Source organism: Microtus oregoni, unplaced genomic scaffold (assembly GCF_018167655.1).
Source record: "Microtus oregoni isolate MIOR12 unplaced genomic scaffold, Mior012 000018F_ref0000195, whole genome shotgun sequence".
Classification (NCBI taxonomy): domain Eukaryota; kingdom Metazoa; phylum Chordata; class Mammalia; order Rodentia; family Cricetidae; genus Microtus; species Microtus oregoni.
Window position 1 is genome coordinate 30,141,900 of NW_024543077.1, and position 18,821 is coordinate 30,160,720.

At 41.5% G+C, this 18,821-nt stretch overlaps 1 protein-coding gene across 1 annotated transcript in view; it reads left to right on the forward strand.

The window, feature by feature from the left end:
- The window catches only part of LOC121458830 (zinc finger protein 436-like), a 52,004-nt gene extending 37,558 nt beyond the window's left edge, over positions 1 to 14,446 (forward strand). Inside the window, 2 exon segments of the mRNA XM_041668159.1 lie at positions 6,894 to 6,909; positions 13,845 to 14,446. Of these exon segments, the coding sequence (XP_041524093.1) occupies positions 6,894 to 6,909; positions 13,845 to 14,446 (618 nt within the window).
- The last annotated feature ends 4,375 nt before the right edge of the window (positions 14,447 to 18,821 follow it).

An 18,821-nucleotide genomic window follows, 5' to 3' on the forward strand; every position in this document is an offset into this window, starting at 1 on the left:
GGAATAACCCCCTGTGTCTTACCAGATCACTATGTTTTAAAGTTAGGATTTAACAACACTAATCATAGAAAGCCTAAAACCTCATGGAAATTGAACAGTGATCTATTAAACCACCCCTAGGTCAAGGAAGAAATAAAGAAAGAAATTAAATACTTTGTAGAATTAAACAAAAATGATGGGACAGAATACCCAAATCTATGGACACTATGAAAGCAGTGCTAAGATGAAAGGTCATAGCGCTAAGTGCCTACATAAAGAAAGTGGAGAAAACTCACACCAGTTACTTACCAGCACACCTGAAAGCTCTAGAACAAAAAGAAGCAGACTCACCCAGGAGGAGTAGAGGATAGGAAATAATCAAATTGAGGGCTGAAGTCAATAAAATACCAAAATTAAATCAAGACCAGATGAACAATTCAAGTGAGCTTATAACCTGCAAGGAAAGAGAAGAAGTAATCAAAAGCCTTCCAACCAAAAAGAGCCCATGGAAAGACAGTTTCAGTTCAGAATTCTGTCAGAACCAAGAAGTAATAACTATACTCCTCAAAGGGTTCCACATAATAGAAACAGAAATAAGATTGCCAAACCCTTTTTATGAAGCTACAGTTACCCTTATACCAAACCACACAAAGATTCAAACAAGGAGAATTCCAGACCCATCTCACTGATGAACATACATGCAAAACTACTCAATAAAATACTAGCAAATCAAATCCAAGGACACATCAAAAAAATCGTCTACCATGATGAAGTCATCCTTCATCTCACAGATGCAAGGATGGTTCAACATACAAAAATCTATTCAGGGTCCTGCCCTCTTTAAGTTCCTACCATGACATCCTTTAATAGTGAACAACAATATGGCAGTATAAGCCAAATTATCTCTTTTCTCCCAATCTTGCATTTTGGTCATCGTGTTTCATCACAACAGAAACCCTAATTAAGACACCACATTCGGTTGATATGTATGAGAGACCTGCTCTTCTCTAAAGTTAAACAAAGAAGAGAGATTTGGGGGAAGGTTGGGACAGAGAGCAATGGTGGGAGGAAACACTGCAATCAAGATGAAAGAAGAATAAATAAAAGACAAATGAAAGAGAGGAATGAGGAAAACTGAGGGAAGATTGGGTCAAGGAAAGATGAAAACTTAGCAGGGCAAATGACAAATCTTGTGGCTCTATCTCAGGTATATGGGCTTTATTTCCAAAGGGTTTAGAAAGTTCTGTCCCTGCTGAAGCATTAGTCTAATTGACATTTAACAATAAGAAATCAGGAGTCAGAGAGCAGGGTAAGAAACTGAAAGATCAGAGAAGCAGTTAACCAGCAACTTGTGACTACCACCTCTTCAGTCTCTCCATGTTAGTAAAGTGCTAATATTCTCTTAGGCCTGCCTTAGGAATCCTGACTCCTATCTGTCCAGAGTCCTCCAAACCTCTATGGTAAATTTTGGTCAGGTAGTGATTAGCTCTGCTGTAATGCTAAGCAAGCTTTATTATCAGAATATAATCAAAATATCACGCATTTCCCTATTTGTCTAATTAAAAATGAAGGTTTTAACTAACACAGTAAAGCTATATACACTAAATACATTAACTATATATAAGATATAAAGGGGAGAATTATACTAACAATGTCCAATCCATTTGCATTTGGTAAATTTAGAGAAAATGTTTGATCATCTATCCTATCTTAGTAAGCCCAAGGTGTTGTACCTAAAGTACTTTTTATCCTAACTGGTATTACTAACCTTAAATAATGTTTCTGCCTCTTAGCCTTATATACATTATACATTTTTTAATTCATTTTTTTTCAATTTGTTAACATGCATAATTACAATTATTGAGCTTTTAGCTCCATCAGAGAACTCAGAGGGATATAATATTCCCTGAGTAAACAGGAAGTATAAAGCAAACAACATTTAAAATGAAGAAACAACACCACCTGTGTATGTAAAATAAATTTTTGTCAGGCTATAGTGGTGCATGCCTTTAATTCCAGCACTTTCACAGCAGAGGCAGATATATCTCACTAAGTTAGAGGCCAGCCTGTTCTACAAAGTGAATTCCAGGAAAGCCAGAGGAATGTGTCTTTAAAAAAAAAAAAGGAAACAAAATGTCTTTTTGTTTCACCTTGAAAACACACCTAACATGATTATAATAAGTGACTGTTAGGCCAATTTATTCTTTTGAAGAGGATATTTTATTTGGATGATGTGTTATTATTTAGATACCTCGGTTGTCTAGTGGTTTTTAGATTCCTTAGTTCAATGTTTTCATACTTTTGTAAAGACAAAACAAAACTCTGCCGGAACCCTACCTTTATGAAGATTTATTGTTGGAAATTATATTTAATCAAAAGGAAGACATCTGGTAATCTTACGAATTAGGTAAGATTGAATGGTAATGCTCTCTGATGAACTACTGTTTCTTTTACTCAAGGGATTTTTTATTTATTTATTTATTTATTTATTTACTTAATTATTAAAGATTTCTGTCTCCTCCCTGCCACCACCTCCCATTTCCCTCCCCCCCCCCAGTCAACTCCCCCTCCATCATCAGCCCGAAGAGCAGTCTCAAGAGATCTTTTTGTTTGAAGTTAATCTTTAAGGATTGAAGTGGTATCTATAACTTTATTCCCCAATTTAATTCATATCTTGGTTTTTATTCTGAATGCAATGTATCTTTAAACCATACAGGTTGGTTTAATTTAGCAGGGCTTTTTTATTATCTAATGTCTCCCCACAGCTGTTGTTTCCTTTTTACTAGCATTTAAAACTGTAAAAATTAATAATCTATTCTGTAACCTATCTTTATGGCCTTAATTCCTCCTTTCTGCTAACTGAGCATATATTTTAAGATGCCTGATGAAGTGTTAATCTAATTAATCTTTTCAATCCCAAAACAACCTAAAAATGGTTTAAAATCTGCTTTCTGCTACATGGCATAGAGCAGAATATGTGGATTGTGCCCTATCTACCTGTCTACCACACTGCACACCTGAGAAATCTCTGCACATCAGAAACTCCTTTTGTCCCCTGGAACTAAGCTTCACTGGATCCCACCATTGCAGCTAGTGGTAACACCATGTTAAAAGCACTCTACTCTACTATTGCTCTACCAGGTCCTAAACAATTTGTAATCTTTATAACACAAACCTGAAACTGGAATGCAATATTCAGAACTTCTAGAAACTAAACCTTCAGTTTTCTAATCTCTCTTCCCACTGCACAGCAAAAGCAGTGCCCATGTGTGTACTCTGGACAGAGATACAACCAGCATCATTTCCTTCCATTCCAGGGCTGCAGTATTTCTATACACAAAGAGGCTCAGAGAACAAGCACCACTGCCTACATGAACCACATGGACCAACATAACTGCAGTCTATCTCATGGTACTTCCCAGTCTCAGCAGAAATGACATTTCAACAGAACTGCTCTGAACATGCCCCACTCATTACAGGATTGCTTATGGTCTTCCTTACCACCCCCTACAGCAGAGACAGAAGAGAATCATGGAAAGAACTGACAAACTGTCTGCCCACTAGTACTCTTGATGTCTAACCCTGCTCAGAATTCCTCACTGGATAGGGCCACCTAGCCTAGCCTCTCACTATTAGCAGCTCCTCTACAGGAGGATCAGAGATCAAATGACTCAGACAGCACAATCCTTCCATCCAGTTCTGCCCTCCCAGCCCAGCAGACAGGGCCCCAGTTTAGACAGTTTGTATTAAGTACACATTTTTCCACTCTACTAGAGCACATCCTCTTTCTCATCTAAAGCACAGGGTCCTTTGTGTGCACATTCCATTACATATCCACTTTCCAGTTCAGCATCCCATTGGCTCAGAGATGGAAAATCCTACAGACAAACAGGTCACATTCATAACGTAACTACTGTTAGAGTGTAACTGTGGTTACTCTATAACTGTTGTTAAAATAGAATAGACCAGGAATTAAAAAACAATCCAGGGATCTTAGGGCTTGGAGGCAGCAAGGAGAATGTAAATATGATGTAGTTGTCATCTCAAAAACTATTTTGAAATCTTGGGACAGACTTTATGGTCATATACTGCAGAGACTAGGGATTTGTATTAGAGCACAGTAAAAATTTTTCATGTATTTTCTCTAAAGATCAATGTCTTAATAGAGAAAAGTCCTGTTAAGTAGAGCCACAACATTTTGCCCAGATCTTCTATTGTAGATGAACTACTGTAAGTATAGCAATTAGGTTTAAAGATAAGGTCACTCCCTTTCCCAGTTTCCTTTTGGCACTGGTCTGTGGACTGCAAACAATGGTCAATCAGGACATTCATAGAGCATCTACAGTTGACTACCTGATTTCACATAGCTAACCTCAACTACTTATGAAGGAGGAAAGTTTTCACCCTCAGTCCAGCCTCTCCTTTTCTGCACTGTGTCTCCACCAGCTTCAATAAACTCTTCCTCCTACTGTAGTCTGAGGACAGAAGGAATGCTCCACATGCAAATCCTTTCCCTGCAACTGCAATGCATAGTCAACTACATGACTCTCATTTATAATTTTAAAACTGTGAGGTGGTGCAATCATTTTTAAAGGAGTTTTGAAAGTCTAGTGTACAGGACAGCAAGGTCATTGCCCTGGACAGCAGCAGACCAAGGCCACCTGCATCAACATAAGAGAACTTGTTTCAGAAACTATTTTTCTAACAGGGTGGAAATGCAGCTGTTCTAGAATTAATATAACTTTCATTGAGAAATCACTTCACACACTGACAGTGGCAAACTGTAATGCCTCCTTGAAAGGCTTGATAAAGGTTGTTCTTTGATATCTGGAATCAACAGTGGATTCTTTGTAATAGTTTGGAGCCAAATATCTGGACAACCCAGTTGAGCAAAGTGTACCCTAGCATCCTAAACTCTAACAGCCCTGAATAAAACACATTTATCTTTTGGGTTATTAAGAGGCAGTCCTCCCTCAGCTAATTCTACTTTGTGAGACTGAACTATTTCCAAGGCATTGGCAAATCCTTTATATCACCAATTCTCCTCTTCTACGTTGCAGCTAAAAGTGCTGCGCTACCCAACTGGTGAGATGCCTTGATACCATCCACATAGTTAAACTTAAATGGAGATTGTATGTAAAGTTAAATGCAAAGTGCGCAATATCGAGAAGATTCTGAAGAACCTAGGCTTCACTGACTTTGGCATATTGAAGTTGACAAGATGTTTGTACACACAGCACCCTGCTCCCAATTCTTTAAGCGGATTAAACCCAAAGCGTAAAGTTATTCAGAGGTCTGTCCCTAGGTCTAGGAATTAACAGGACCACGTGGGACTTCACAATGCAGAGAATCTGGCGGCAGGTTCCCACGCGTATCCTGGGAGGATGCACCATGCTGTCTCCCGCACCTCACCCTCTGCTCCTCCCCATCTGGAGACAGCGTTCCCCTGCTCACCATGTTGTGGTTTCTCAGCTCGCCAAAGCTCTCAGTTTATCAACTTCCTGCAGCAGTAACTTCACCGGAACACAGAAAACAAATGGCGCCAGCTCCTCTGCAAAATCGAGACTGAATGCGGTGCCCGGAAGAGCCCTGCACAACATCTGACTGGCAGGTCACCTGGAGGGCCTGATTGGCTAGTGAGGGAGGCCTGAGTGACAAGAACACCTCCCACAGGACTGAAGTGCGCTTCACAAGACAGCACAGAGACTTTGGGCCTCTCCAGCCACCTGAGTCAAAGATCTTTTCTTGATTGGCCGAGATATGCATTTCAATAGCACTTGCCCTGGCTATGGAAGCCGACACCATCATAATCTTGCACTCCACAGGAACTTTCCCTTTTACCTCCAGAATACGACCTGGCCAGTTAGCTTGTACAGTGCATATGCATTTCAATAGCACTTGCCCCGGTTATAAAAGCCGACACCATCATAATCTTGCACTCCACAGGAACTTTCCCTTTTACCTCCAGAATACGACCTGGCCAGTTAGCTTGTACAGTGCACTGTGCTGTGCTAGGTGGGTGTAGGGATTCCCTGTCCCACAGGGGAAAGATGCCCAGAACATTAACAGCTAAAGAGAGTTTTAAGGTCACAAAAGGAGATGTTAGTTCTGTGGCTTCATGCTGAGGTCAGATAAACTGAAGATACTTTTTACATGGTTTTCACAGGGATTCACACAACGGAAAAGAGAAAAGGAGGAACCAGATCTCAAACAAGATGACTGATCTTTCCCCCATCAGAAGGCTGGATGATGGCTCCATTGCTTTATGGGTTTTATTACTGGAATTTGAAGCAAACTTCAGGAAAATGAATAATAATAAAAAGAGTAGTGTTCATGGAAATGGGAATATGTAGAGAATAATGGCGCTAGAAGGAACTGCAGTATTCAAGATTCTCTACATGAACAGGATTGGTAGAATGAATCTCAACATGTATGTAAAAAGTGGGCTTAGTATAATGTTTCACAAGCTGTGTTTCAGGTTGTCTAAAAATAGCTACTTAAAAATGACAATTAAAGAATTCCGTAGATTGCTTCTCAGCCTTTTCCCAAAGATCAAGTGAAGAATCCAGTAGTTGTTCAGCCCATGAGGCTTGATGTCTCAACTGATTTTAAGTATTCACCGAAATTTCAAAGAAGTAGTCTCTAGTACTAGTAAAGGAATGAGCTTGGTAGCCAGAGCAAGTTGATAAAAAAGAGACTTTTCTACTTCAATGTACTTTATATGCAATTGCTGCTACCAGAAGGTGAGAAGGTTAAAATTAGATCATAATCTTGTTTGATTCAGATTTTCTTCCTTTTGTGATTTCAAGACAGGTTTTTCTGTGTAGGTGTGGAACTCATTCGGTAGGCCAGACTGGTCTCAAACTCAGAAAATCCCAGTGCCTCTTGTTGTGCCCAGATTATGACCACCAGAGAGAGACCACCAGATAGGTCCAGACTGTAATAAGCAAGGTTTAATCAGCATAATGCAAACATGTTTGGAACTCATCTCCACCCCCATTACAGCAAGGTAGAGAGGAGTTGTATCTCCTCTGTGGGGTAAGCTTTTAAAGCCTTAACTACAAAGAGAATCTTTGATGTTGCCTTAGCATGGGTACAAGGACTTTTGCTTCCTCCCATTCTGTAAAGTCAGCTTTCTCCTTGTTCTTAGAGCAAGGCCACTGTCCTTGAGATAGGCCATCTTTAACAGCCTGTACCAGGTGGCTGGCTCGGCTGACCTAGGTGACCTTCTGCTTGGAATCTTGCAGGTGGGAGAGGGGAATTCCACTATCTTCCTGAGAAAACATTCTGCTAGGAAATTTCTTCTCTTCCCTTTGATAATAAGGGGTGAGGGTCCCACACCTCTTGCTCCTGTGTCAAGGTGTTAAAGGTGTGCATGCCCACCAAGCAGCTAAAGGTGGGTCCTATTATTTCAAGCTATCCAGATTAGTGGAGGATTTTCCCATTCCAAAATCTTTAAGTAAAATCTCTCTCAGGTATAATTAATTCTTTGTGTATTGATTAATTCCAGAGGTAGTCAGTTTGACCACCAAAAATAGCCATTTCTACAGCCAAGACAAAAGAAATGAAAACAAAATTATTCTTGCTGGAGGCACAAAGTGCAAGGGAGTTATTTTCAAAATAGTGTTTTTCCTCAACAAAGGAAGAATGGGGATTTTCCTTAGGATGTCTGAACACACTCATGATATGTTCTCCCTTTTCTTAAGCATGCTAAATTAACAAATCCACTAGTGAACATGATTCCAATGTAAAAACAGATATTTAGGAAATCTTACCACGAAGTCTTGTAGGAACATACGTAAATTAGACAAATGACGGAAAGAACTGTCTCTGGCATGTTTATATTTTACCATAAGGTCTTAGTTGAAAATCAAGTAGATGACATTGTGAAAAGTAGATTGTCAATCTTGATGATCAATCTAAAAGATAACTGTACCAACACCGTATATCTCACAGACACAAAAGATAGAGAACACAAAACCAGAAAACTTCAAGGAAAAGTCACCTAAAAGCCCTCTATACAGTGCTCCTGGATGAACGGTTATGATGATCTCTGTTACTCTCAGAGCAAAGCTGGTTTTGCTCTGAGCAGGGTGGCAAGACAGAAGGCCACAGCTGCTTCCATGCAAGGTAAGAAGGAGTCCATTTTAACTAGACCTGGCTTGCTGTCTGTCTCGGGGTCAGGACATCACTGTAGAGAATTTCATTTTTTTCTTTTCTCTAACCTTAAAAAAATCTTTAGTTATACAGTGTTTTGCTTGCATGTGCCTCTGCACAGTACCTACAGAGGGCAGAAGAAGGGATGAGATACCTGGGACTTGAATCAGAACAAATGGTGTGCTAGCATGCAGGGTCCAGGAATGGAATCAGGGTCCTCTGTGAAAACACCCAGTGATGAGCCATCTATCTAGCCCCTCTTTTTAATTTAAAATTAATCTTTAAAATTTGTTAATCAAAAGAAAATACATCATTTTTTTATTTCCTTATTCCATCCCTGCCACAATTCCCTTCCAACTTCATCCTTGTTAAGTGTGGGTAAATATGTATGCTGAAATACATAAATATGTTATACCCAAATCTGCAAAGTCTCCAAAAAGCCAACAAGGAGATCACGTCCTATACATAAAAGCAAAGAGCCTTTATTTTATGCAAGTTTGCAAACTCGGTCTCTCTGCATGTCCTGTGTATTGGAATAACTGGAGAGCTCTGAACTGAGTTAGAGTTTGGTTTTTATAGTAGTCAAGGTGGGGATGAGGAGTTTCTAAGGTTCAGGACCCCTGATTGGTTGACATTTACCTAGGGGTGTCCTGGTGAGTGTGTGCTGGCAGGTGATCCTATCTAAAATGGTTGGAATGTTAAGCATTTCCTTTGGATGGTCTATTTTTGGGTGGTGCTTGGGTAATCTCAGTTTATATTGATATAGATTTTTGTAAATTGATACAAATTTACAGTTGTTTTGTTAGAAAATTATATATATATATACATATATTTGTTTTTAATCTCAATCAAAGTATTGTACCTATATACCTTATATAACAATTCAATGCAAATGTGTAGGCCTTTAAAGTTATTATATCAACTAATTAGAATATCATGAAATATAAATTAGTAGTCATCAATTATAATCCATCTTGTAGTTATATTAGGTATATTTTCAAGGTCAAGCTGAGATATATTTTAGATAGTCTATGACAATTGGGCATGACTTACCATGGGTATGTTTTTCTCTGTAAATATGACCAAAAAAAGGGAGTAGAAGTTTATGTTCTCTCTTTGTTAGTCAGAACTGGTGCAATCCTGGCTGTTGGTCATCATAGCTCTTGGGAGAATTACAGGACAGGAGCATCTAGAACAGTGGCATCTACCTAGTTCTCTATTTCTGAGTTTATTTTTCCTTTGAACCCTGAATAGTTAAATACACTTTTGTGGTTTCTCACTTCAATAGGTAGCATGGTGGTGTGCACGCAGACTTGGTACTAAAGAAAGAGCTGAGAGCGCTACATCCAAATCACCAGGCAGCAGGTAGTGAAAAATACTTATATGTCCCTTGACCCAAGAATGAACAAGGAAAGGGGGCTACATTTACATAACTGAGTACTTCACAGTAAAATAATGACATCTTGAAATTTGCAGGCAAATGGATGGATCTAGAACACACTATATTGATTGAGGTAACCCAGACCCAGAAAGAAATATTGTATGTATTCACTCATAAGTAACATTTAGACATAAAGCGAAGAAACACCAGCCTAAAATTCACAATTCCAGAGAACCTAGACAACATGAGGACCCTAAAGAGGCATACATGAATCTAATATACAGGGGAAGTAGAAAAAGACAAAGTCATGACATCTGTTAGTTCTCAAACACAGTGGTGTTTGTTATACAGCTTGTTCCCACGCAATAGAAAAGAACTTTTTCTTTTTTTAATATTTATTTATTTATTATGTATACAATGTTCTGTCTGTGTGTATGCCGGCAGGCCAGAAGAGGGCACCAGACCTCATTCCAGATGGTTGTGAGCCACCATGTGGTTGCTGGGAATTGAAATCACGACCTTTGGAAGAGCAGGCAATGCTCTTAACCTCTGAGCCATCTCTCCAGCTCCTGGAAAAGAACTTTTTCAATCCTGCTATTGACATGATATTTTTATGAATTCTGATGTCATCATCACATTTCCAAACAATAATTATTTAGTTTCTACATTTCCTTATGCTAGAGGACCTGACAGACCCATATGGGATCTAATGTGTGCTATATATATATAAGACAAAGCCTATTCCTGATTATATCTTGAACCTGAAAAAACAATGGAGTCAATTCTACATCATCTGGTATTAATTATGTGGTTTCAATATCCAAAGTTACTTTTTCTGCATATTGCAAATCAATAACTTTGTTGAGAAGTCCTTTAAAATCCCTTAGTACAGAAAATAGAACGCTAAGACAAATAACTATTAAAGGGACTAAAGATAATCTAAGATAAACTATAATTATGCTCTAAACCTACATCATCCAAACCTCTCCAGAATCACAAAAGTTCTAATCAATTGATTATTCTTGCAGAAGGCCCAGTGTAGGTGTGGCATTCTTCTGGGAACAACTGTTCACAGTTGTTTAGTCCTGTGCCATTAGGCAGAAATTCACAATGACTGGAAAGGTTACCGAGAAGTTTCTTTATGTCATGGGGACTAGAAAGCAGAGAGAAGGAATACACGAAAGGCCAGGGAAATATATAACTTGCACGGCACATCTCCAGTGACCTACTTCCTCCAACTATACTCTAAAGATCACACTAACCCCAAATGGTACCACCATCTGGGAAAAACAAGTCAATAAGCATGTGAACTATGGGCTCAATTCAATTTCAAACTCTAACCATGGCAATGAACTCCTAAGCACTAAAGCTAGACTTCACAATTGCTAGCCATTCTGTGTCATCAGTTTATCTAACATCTATCCATCTGTTCACATTGTTTTCATAATCTGCTTTCTAGGAGATCGCAGTGGGGCATGGGGGGATGTTAAAGTCCGTAGTGCAAGAATTAGATACCTGATTTTGGGTTCCCAGCACCCAAATAAAATGTCAGGTTCTGGATGCCTATGCCTGTAATTCCAGGTCAGGGGAAGAAGCAGACAAGAAGATTCCTGGAATTTATTGATTAATTAGAGTAGGAGAATTTGAGCGCTCCACTTTGAGATACTGTCTCAAAAAAATTAGAAAGACAGATTGATAGGTACATAGATAGGTAGGGAGATAAAGCACTTGGAGTCCAATCTCACGGCTACATGGAACTATCTGACAAACTAAACCAAAACTAAACAATGCTGACAGAATATCTGTAGTTGAGAGGCCTGAGAAGACAGGTGAGATTTTCTTGTAAGAAGAAGGAACTCAGTTTGAGCCCAAGAATCCATGCTGAAGAGAAAACGAAAAAAGTCACAAGGACTTTTAACACTAGTAATGGGAAAGGGACATGGAGACAAATGAGAACCTGGGGCTTGTTGGTCAGCTAGCCTAGTCTACTTGGAAAGTTACAAAGCAATCAGAGACCCTATCTGAAAAGAAATAGAAAATAAAAGTTTGATCAAATCAAAGGCCTGAAACCAGAGATTCACTTCTGTCTTCCAAATATATACACACACATATATACAATCACATACTTATATTTCCACAAGTATATACACACAGAATGCCCAAACATACACACACAGTTGTACAATAGCACATACAAATTCATACAATAGTACATACAATTCATTGCTAGCTCTGACTGTGTCTTTCTATGGTTATTTATGCTGGTTTATATTTGTAACACACATGCTCAGCTTTGAGTAGGTCTGATGTAAAAAGGATATCAGCTTCATGACAGGTTTTGAATATTTTGCAAAGCAAATCTCATGTACAAGGAACATCTGTGGTGGGTTGATTATTCTGTTGTATACTCTGAAGAATTGTCACTCAATTTGCTTAAATAAAGCAATGACTGGCCAGCAGATAGGCATGAGACAGAGGGAGCATGTCTAGATTGTGTCATGCTAATAAATGTTTTACTATGTGGAGAATATGTGTTAACTTAAAAATGTGACAGGTAGTTAGTAATAAGCCTGATATATTGGTCAAGAATTTTCAATTATTAAAAGCCTTAATGTAGTTACTTTGAACTGGTATGTAGGAAAGAAAAGACTGTGAAGGCGTAAGTCACAAACAATGCCACACCAATTCGGGGTTATGATTATTAGGGTGGTATTTATTTAAAGGGGAAAAAACTTACAGATCACTGTCCCAGGCAACAGCCCTCTACGCAACCAGGAAAGGAGTCTAGTCACAGGCGGAGCAGGAAGTGAAGAGAGAGAGGAGAGGGAAGTGGCCGCTTTTTTAAAGGGAGAGAAACCACGCCCCAGTGGGCTGGTACCTCAGCGGTGATAGGCTGGAGGAGTGGGAGGACCTCCCGCAACAAGACTGTTTAAAAATGGCATTCGGGAAGAGCAGAGGCGTTCTGTAGGGCTGGGTTGAAAGCCTCTGTCTAATAGCATCCGCCTGACCCCCAGTTGGGGGGCACCTAGCCAGGGGCTGTCCTCCCTTACTCTAGCCTTGCATGTACTTGGTATTAACCTAGACGCAGAGAGCGGGTCTCGCTCGGGGGTCAGAGAAGGAGGAGAGTGACCAGTCCTGGGCCCTTCCTGCATACCTGGTGGCGACCTGAACTCCAGCCCTGGGGAGTGGGCAGGACCTCTAGCCACGCCTCGCTCCCTGCTTTTCCTCTCCTTCAGCGTTGTCTACTAGCTACTTTTCCTGCTCTCTGTCCCAGGAGACGAACGTTTGAGCCTGAGATGGCAGCCACCCTGCTCATGGCTGGGTCCCAGATCAGACTTAATGCCAATGCCTTCTCGACATTTCTAACCATGTCTCTAATTTCAAGAAGAAAGGCTGGGACTAAACTCCTAGATGCTAAGTAGTGAGGAAGCATTGTGTGATTTCAGGCCCCTGTGACATTTGAAGATATGGCCATGTACTTCACTCAGGAAGAATGGAGACCTCTGGATCCTACACAAAGAGACCTTTACAGGGACGTGATGCAGGAGAATTAAGGAAATGTTGTCTCACTGGACTGTCAGATCAGGAACGAGAACGAAACAACCCGAAAGAAGAGCTTAGTGAAGATGTGGAGTTTGTGACCATGTCCGAAGAGCCTATTGGGGATGCTGAGAAGAACCTGGAAAGCGAAGAAGTCTTTGAAAGTGGGGACAGGTCCGAAAGACAGTGGGGAGAGCTGACCGCAGAGGAGTGGGTCAGCTACCCTCTCCAGCAGGTCACTGACCTGCTGGCCCACAAAGAAGTTCACACAGGCATCCGCTATCACATATGTTCTCTGATGGAGGAAGGTCATTGGTTAAATAAAAAGAAACTGCTTGGCTCTCATTGGTTAGAAGATAGGTGAGAGGAGTAAACATAACAGAACGCAGGGAGTAAGAGGAAGTAAGCTCAGACTCCACAGCTCTCCTCTCAAGAGCAGACGCCTCAGAGAGACGCCATGCTCCCAGCTCCCGGGAAGATGGATGTGATGAAGCTCAGACCCAGGATGGATGTAGGCTAGAATCTTCCCGGTAAGCGCACCTAGCTGTGCTACATAGAATATTAGAAATGGGCTAGTCCAGGTGCGAGAGTTAGCCTAGAAGAGGCTAGATAGAAATGGGCCAAGCAGTGATTAAAAGAATACAGTGTCCGTGTAATTATTTCGGGGCATAAGCTAACCAATCAGGCTGCCGGGGTGCTGGGAACGCAGCCCCGCTGCTCTTTTTACTACAGTTCTCAGTGTGGGGAGGCCTTCAGTCAGATTTCAGACCTCAATCGACACCAAAAGCACACACGGGACACAGACCCTACAAGTGTTACAAATGCGGCAAGGGCTTCAGCCGCAGCTCCCACCTTATCCAGCATCAGAGAACACACACGGGCGAGCCACCCTATGACGGCAACGAGTGGGGGAAGAGCTTTGGAAGGAGCTCTCACCTCATTCAGCACCAGACAATCCACACCGGGGAAAAGCCGTACCACTGCAACGAGTGCGGGGAGAACTTCAGCCGCATCTCGCACTTGGTCTAGCACCAGCAGAGGCACAGGGGAGAGAAGCCCTACGAGTGCATGGCCTGTGGGAAAAGCTTCAGCCACAGCTCCCATCTGATCACACACCAGAAAATTCACACCGGGGAGAAGCCCTATGAGTGTAACGAGTGCTGGCAAAGCTTCGGGGAGAGGTCAGATCTGATTAAGCACCAGAGGACTCATGCGGGAGAAAAGCCCTACGAGTGTGTGCAGTGTGGAAAGGGGTTTACACAAAGCTCCAACCTCATCACCCATCAAAGAATTCACAGGGGAGTGAAGCCTTACGAATGTACCAAGTGTGACAAGAGTTTCAGCCGGAGCTCAGCTCTTATTAAACACAACAGAGTCCATACCGACTAAGTCCTATATTCCTGAGTAAGAAATGACTCGTGGAGGTAGTTATATTTGATTTGATATCAGTGAGCTTCCTTTAGATTGACTTTCCTTATTGTTGGCCACGTTTTCAAACATGGTAGAATACAACCCCTTTGAAATTCTGACCCACAGTGTTGGGGAAGTTTTCCCCTTCTCCAAAATAGTTTTCTTCACTGGTTTTATTACAAGAATCGCTTCATCAGAAGCAGCCCCCGTTCCTAGTAACTTGAAAGCTGAAGACCATAGGACAAGATGCTGGTGGATGCTTAGTCCTGGAAATGGAGTAGGTTTTTAAAAAGTTGTTTTTTCCTCTCGTATCTTTGGCCCCAAAAGACTGTAGTGGGAATGTAGAACTGGACTAGGGTGGCCGCAGCTGCTCTGGAAGAAGGCATGCGGACTTGTCCTGGGTAGCCACTGTTCACACACCGCAGTGGCCGGGCTCATGCACTTCCCTTCCAAAGGGCTTTTTCCTTGAGTAGCTCATATTGGTACCTTGCCTTCTTGTGCACAGGATTCTGCACGCTGAAAGCAGTGACTGAATCACTTCCCTTGTTTCTCACTTGTATATAGCTTGCACGCTTTTGAAAGCTACCCGAAGACACAGTGTGAAAGGAGAAGGGTACAAGGTTGAGGACCAAGGGCCCTTGGATGGTGGTGACCTTAGCAAGAGATACCCATTGATGCTGTCATTAATCAGGTTTATGAATTGTCTTCAGAAATCACTTTAGAGATCGCAGTGTGGAAACTGCCTTTAGGAAAGGACAGGACCGCAGGTGATGATGGAAGGAGTAGAAGTGGGTTGACTCCTTCAGGGAAGGGAGCACCGAGCCCTTCCCAGGGAGCGACAGTCCTTTCTGTGTCCTTTGCCATCTACCTTTAACAGTTAGGTCACTCGCCCTTGTACTGCTAACTCTAGGGTTTGATAGGGCCACGCCCCAGTCTTTATCATAGCTCGCTTAAAGGAATGTGTATGTGTAGTGAAGTGTGTATTCTAATAGCAGAGACCGAATTCCTAAGAATCAGCATGTTCTTACGTGATGTAGACCATAAGATAGAACTGTAGGCATACTCCATGTGAGAGAATTCCTTTACTTTTCTTGTGTTATGGGAAAGAATTTGAACACTGGTGCGCAGGCGTGCACTCTCCTGTAAGGCTTGGTTTTGTACAGAACTAAACTCTTGCTCGTATGTGTCCATCAGTTGTGAGACAATGACTGGACAGTTAGGTCCTTTGCCCTTTCTCAGACTGAGTTATCTTCTCCTGTGATGAAACCTCTTTGGCCTCATCAGAAGAAATGAATAAGCCTAAAGAGGAGTGTGTTTCCCGCCTCCAGGTACAAAGAGTTACAGTGAGAGTTGCCCAGTGTCGCCCAGTACCTCAGTTCTCTTTATCTCAGCCCAGGCAGGAATTATGAGTAGCCCGGATATTGGTGCTTACTCCGTCCCCTGGGGATGGAAGGGGATGGGGCCCAGTGCATTTTATGGTGCTTAGTGCAGACTTGCAAATGTTAACATGTTTTTTTTTTTCAAGAAACCTTTTTTTTTTTGCAGGGGTGGGGATTGGGGGTGGCACATGCCTTTAATCCCAGCACTTGGAAGGCAGAGGCTGGCAGATCTCTGTGAGTTCAAGGCCAGCCTGGTTTACAGGATAGAGTTCCAGGACAGCCAGGGCTACACAGAGAGTCCTTGTCTTGGAAAAAACAAAAAAATTTTTTGTTGAAGTTCTTTGGGATTTGGCATTTAGTGCTTTCACTACAGAGTCATTGTGAGTGAAGCTGGGTGACACCTACCGTGTCATTCACTAGTGACAGCCTCAAAAGCAACCAAATGAAAAGCACTCCGAGTGGCCCCTCCCATTTGAGCATGAACTTGGGGCAGGCACGTGGTTTCTATTCTGTACGACATCTCGCCTGCTGTGGGTATTCACATTTTAACCGTTAGGTGACTTATGTATTCTTGGTAACTAAACTCAGATATGGCATCTGTATGTAGCCAATGACTTGGTTGAGTCATTGTAAGTGTCTGCTTGGGAGTAGCTTTTAGAAGACAGCACCTCTGATCCAACTTCATTTTACCCCTTTCTCTACCCGGTCCCCATCCCCCCAGCCCTGCAACACCACCTCCAGCCTAAAGGTTTTGCTAGTGTGCCATTTGCTGCTTTTGCCTTGTAGACGAAAGGCTCAGGGAGGGTCTCTGATTGCCTTCCCATCTCCCCATACCTGTCTGCGCCAGCTGAGTGCCCTCCCTCCTGCAGTCATCCGCTGCCCACTCCCAGTGCAGAGCTCTGTGGAAGTCATGCCTCTGTCACACTTCACCAATGCTGTTTGCATGCCTGCTGTTTGCAGGCCCCTGGCTGCTCCTGCACATATCCAGACACTCTGTGCCTGTGTTCTGTGGTTGTGGAGAGCGGATCCCGTTGGTATTGGTCAGTTATCCTAGTGTCTTGTCTATGGCTGTATTATCCTAACAATATTCTATAATTAAAGGTATAATTTTTAAAGTAAAAAAAATAAAAATGGCATTCCAATGTGTGGCCAAAAATTTCAGATAAAATCTGAAATACCTTGGAAAAGGAATCTAAACACAAAACTACATAGACAAATGCAGCTTCTCGGTAACTGCCTTTATTTGGTGGGCTATGCTGGAGATCTGTGATCAGAGGCTCGCCTCCTATTACAGATGGCTTTCTAAATCAGCATTTGCAGAAAATAGGCAGTTCTTTAAAGAGACATCAAGTTTACTCATATGGTGTCTTCTTTCTCTTTCTGACCTGAGAGCCTAGGTTATGAACCTGCTGGCCACACCCCTGTATTTCTGCAAATCAAAGAATGTGTGGATCCCTGACTTGATTCTCCAGGACAGACATGCTCAGGAGTTAAGGTCATGTGTTTGTGGCTGAAGCCCACCTTTAGTCTTTTATTCAACATGACTGCATCTTGAATAGTTTCTAGATAGCATTATTGGGAATTACCTTCAACACCTTCACAGAAATGTCCTTTCTTAGTCACTGCACTGATCTTCTTTGCTACTGTGCACTATATCATACAGAAATTTACCATACAGTTCTGTGTTCAAAGATATGATTGCTGACTTCTACTGCAGAATGGTATTTTCCCCATTTTTAATTCTGTGTCCAATTTCTTGATAGTTCAGAATTTTGAGTTATTTAAATGCATGATGATTGATTATGGTCTATAAACAAAAGTCAGGATAAGAGAAAATTTTAAACTTTGAATATAAAAGTGATGTGTTTACTGTCATTAATAGGTGCCACCAATAAATGATAACAACATGATTGCTCTTTCTGGCCAGCCAAGAATGATCTACAACCTCGTAGAATGAACTTAAGCATGGGTACACCTGAATAGTAAGTATTTATGTTCCAATTGTGGCCAATTGCTTTGGTTAAATAGCCAACTATCTTTTATTTATATTTATTTATTTGTTTGTTTGTTTGTTTGTTTTTCGAGACAGTGTTTCTCTTTGGCTTTGAAGCCTGTCCTGGAACTAGCTCTGTAGACCAAGCTGGTCTCGAACTCACAGAGATCCGCCTGCCTCTGCCTCCCGAGTGCTGGGATTAAAGGCATGCACCACCATCGTCCGGCCGCCAACTATCTTTTAAAGACTTACATTTTCAGCTTGTTTCCTGATTATTTGTTTTGTTTTGTACTTTTCCCTCAGTTGAGGAATATTTGGGCTCAGAAATTCTTTAAGAAGAAAGACTGCCAGGCGATGGTGGCGCACGCCTTTCATCCCAGCACTCGGGAGGCAGAGGTGAGTTCGAGACCAGCCTGGTCTACAAGAGCTAGTTCCAGGACAGGCTCCAACACCACAGGGAAACCCTGTCTCAAAAAAAACCAAAAAAAAGAACAAAGACTAAATTAGTTTCCAATACTATCAGTCCTTTATTTCTTTTGGGCAAAGGATGAGTTAAGATGAACTTCGATCAGCCTTTTATACCTTACTGTTATAAATGACATGTTCATGAGGCTGAAAAGAAGGCTCAGCTCTTAGAACATTGGTGACTCATCCAGAGAATCTTTGATACCCAGCACCCATAAGACAGCTCACAACTGTCTGTTCCTCCAGTCACAGGAGAGTAGACACTGTCTTCTGGTCATCACTAGTACCTGAGATACACTTGCTACACTCACTGGTCAAACTCCTACATCTAAGTTGAATTTCATTCCTTTTTAAGGTAACAGGCACATAAAGAAAACCTATTTAAAATATAGAATCAAATACACATCTGTCTTTTCAGTATTTGCCCATTTTGTACCCTAAGAGGCCAGAAGAATGCACCCGATCTCCAGGACCTCCAATTACAGGGAGTTCTATCCAATCAGATATGGTGCTATGA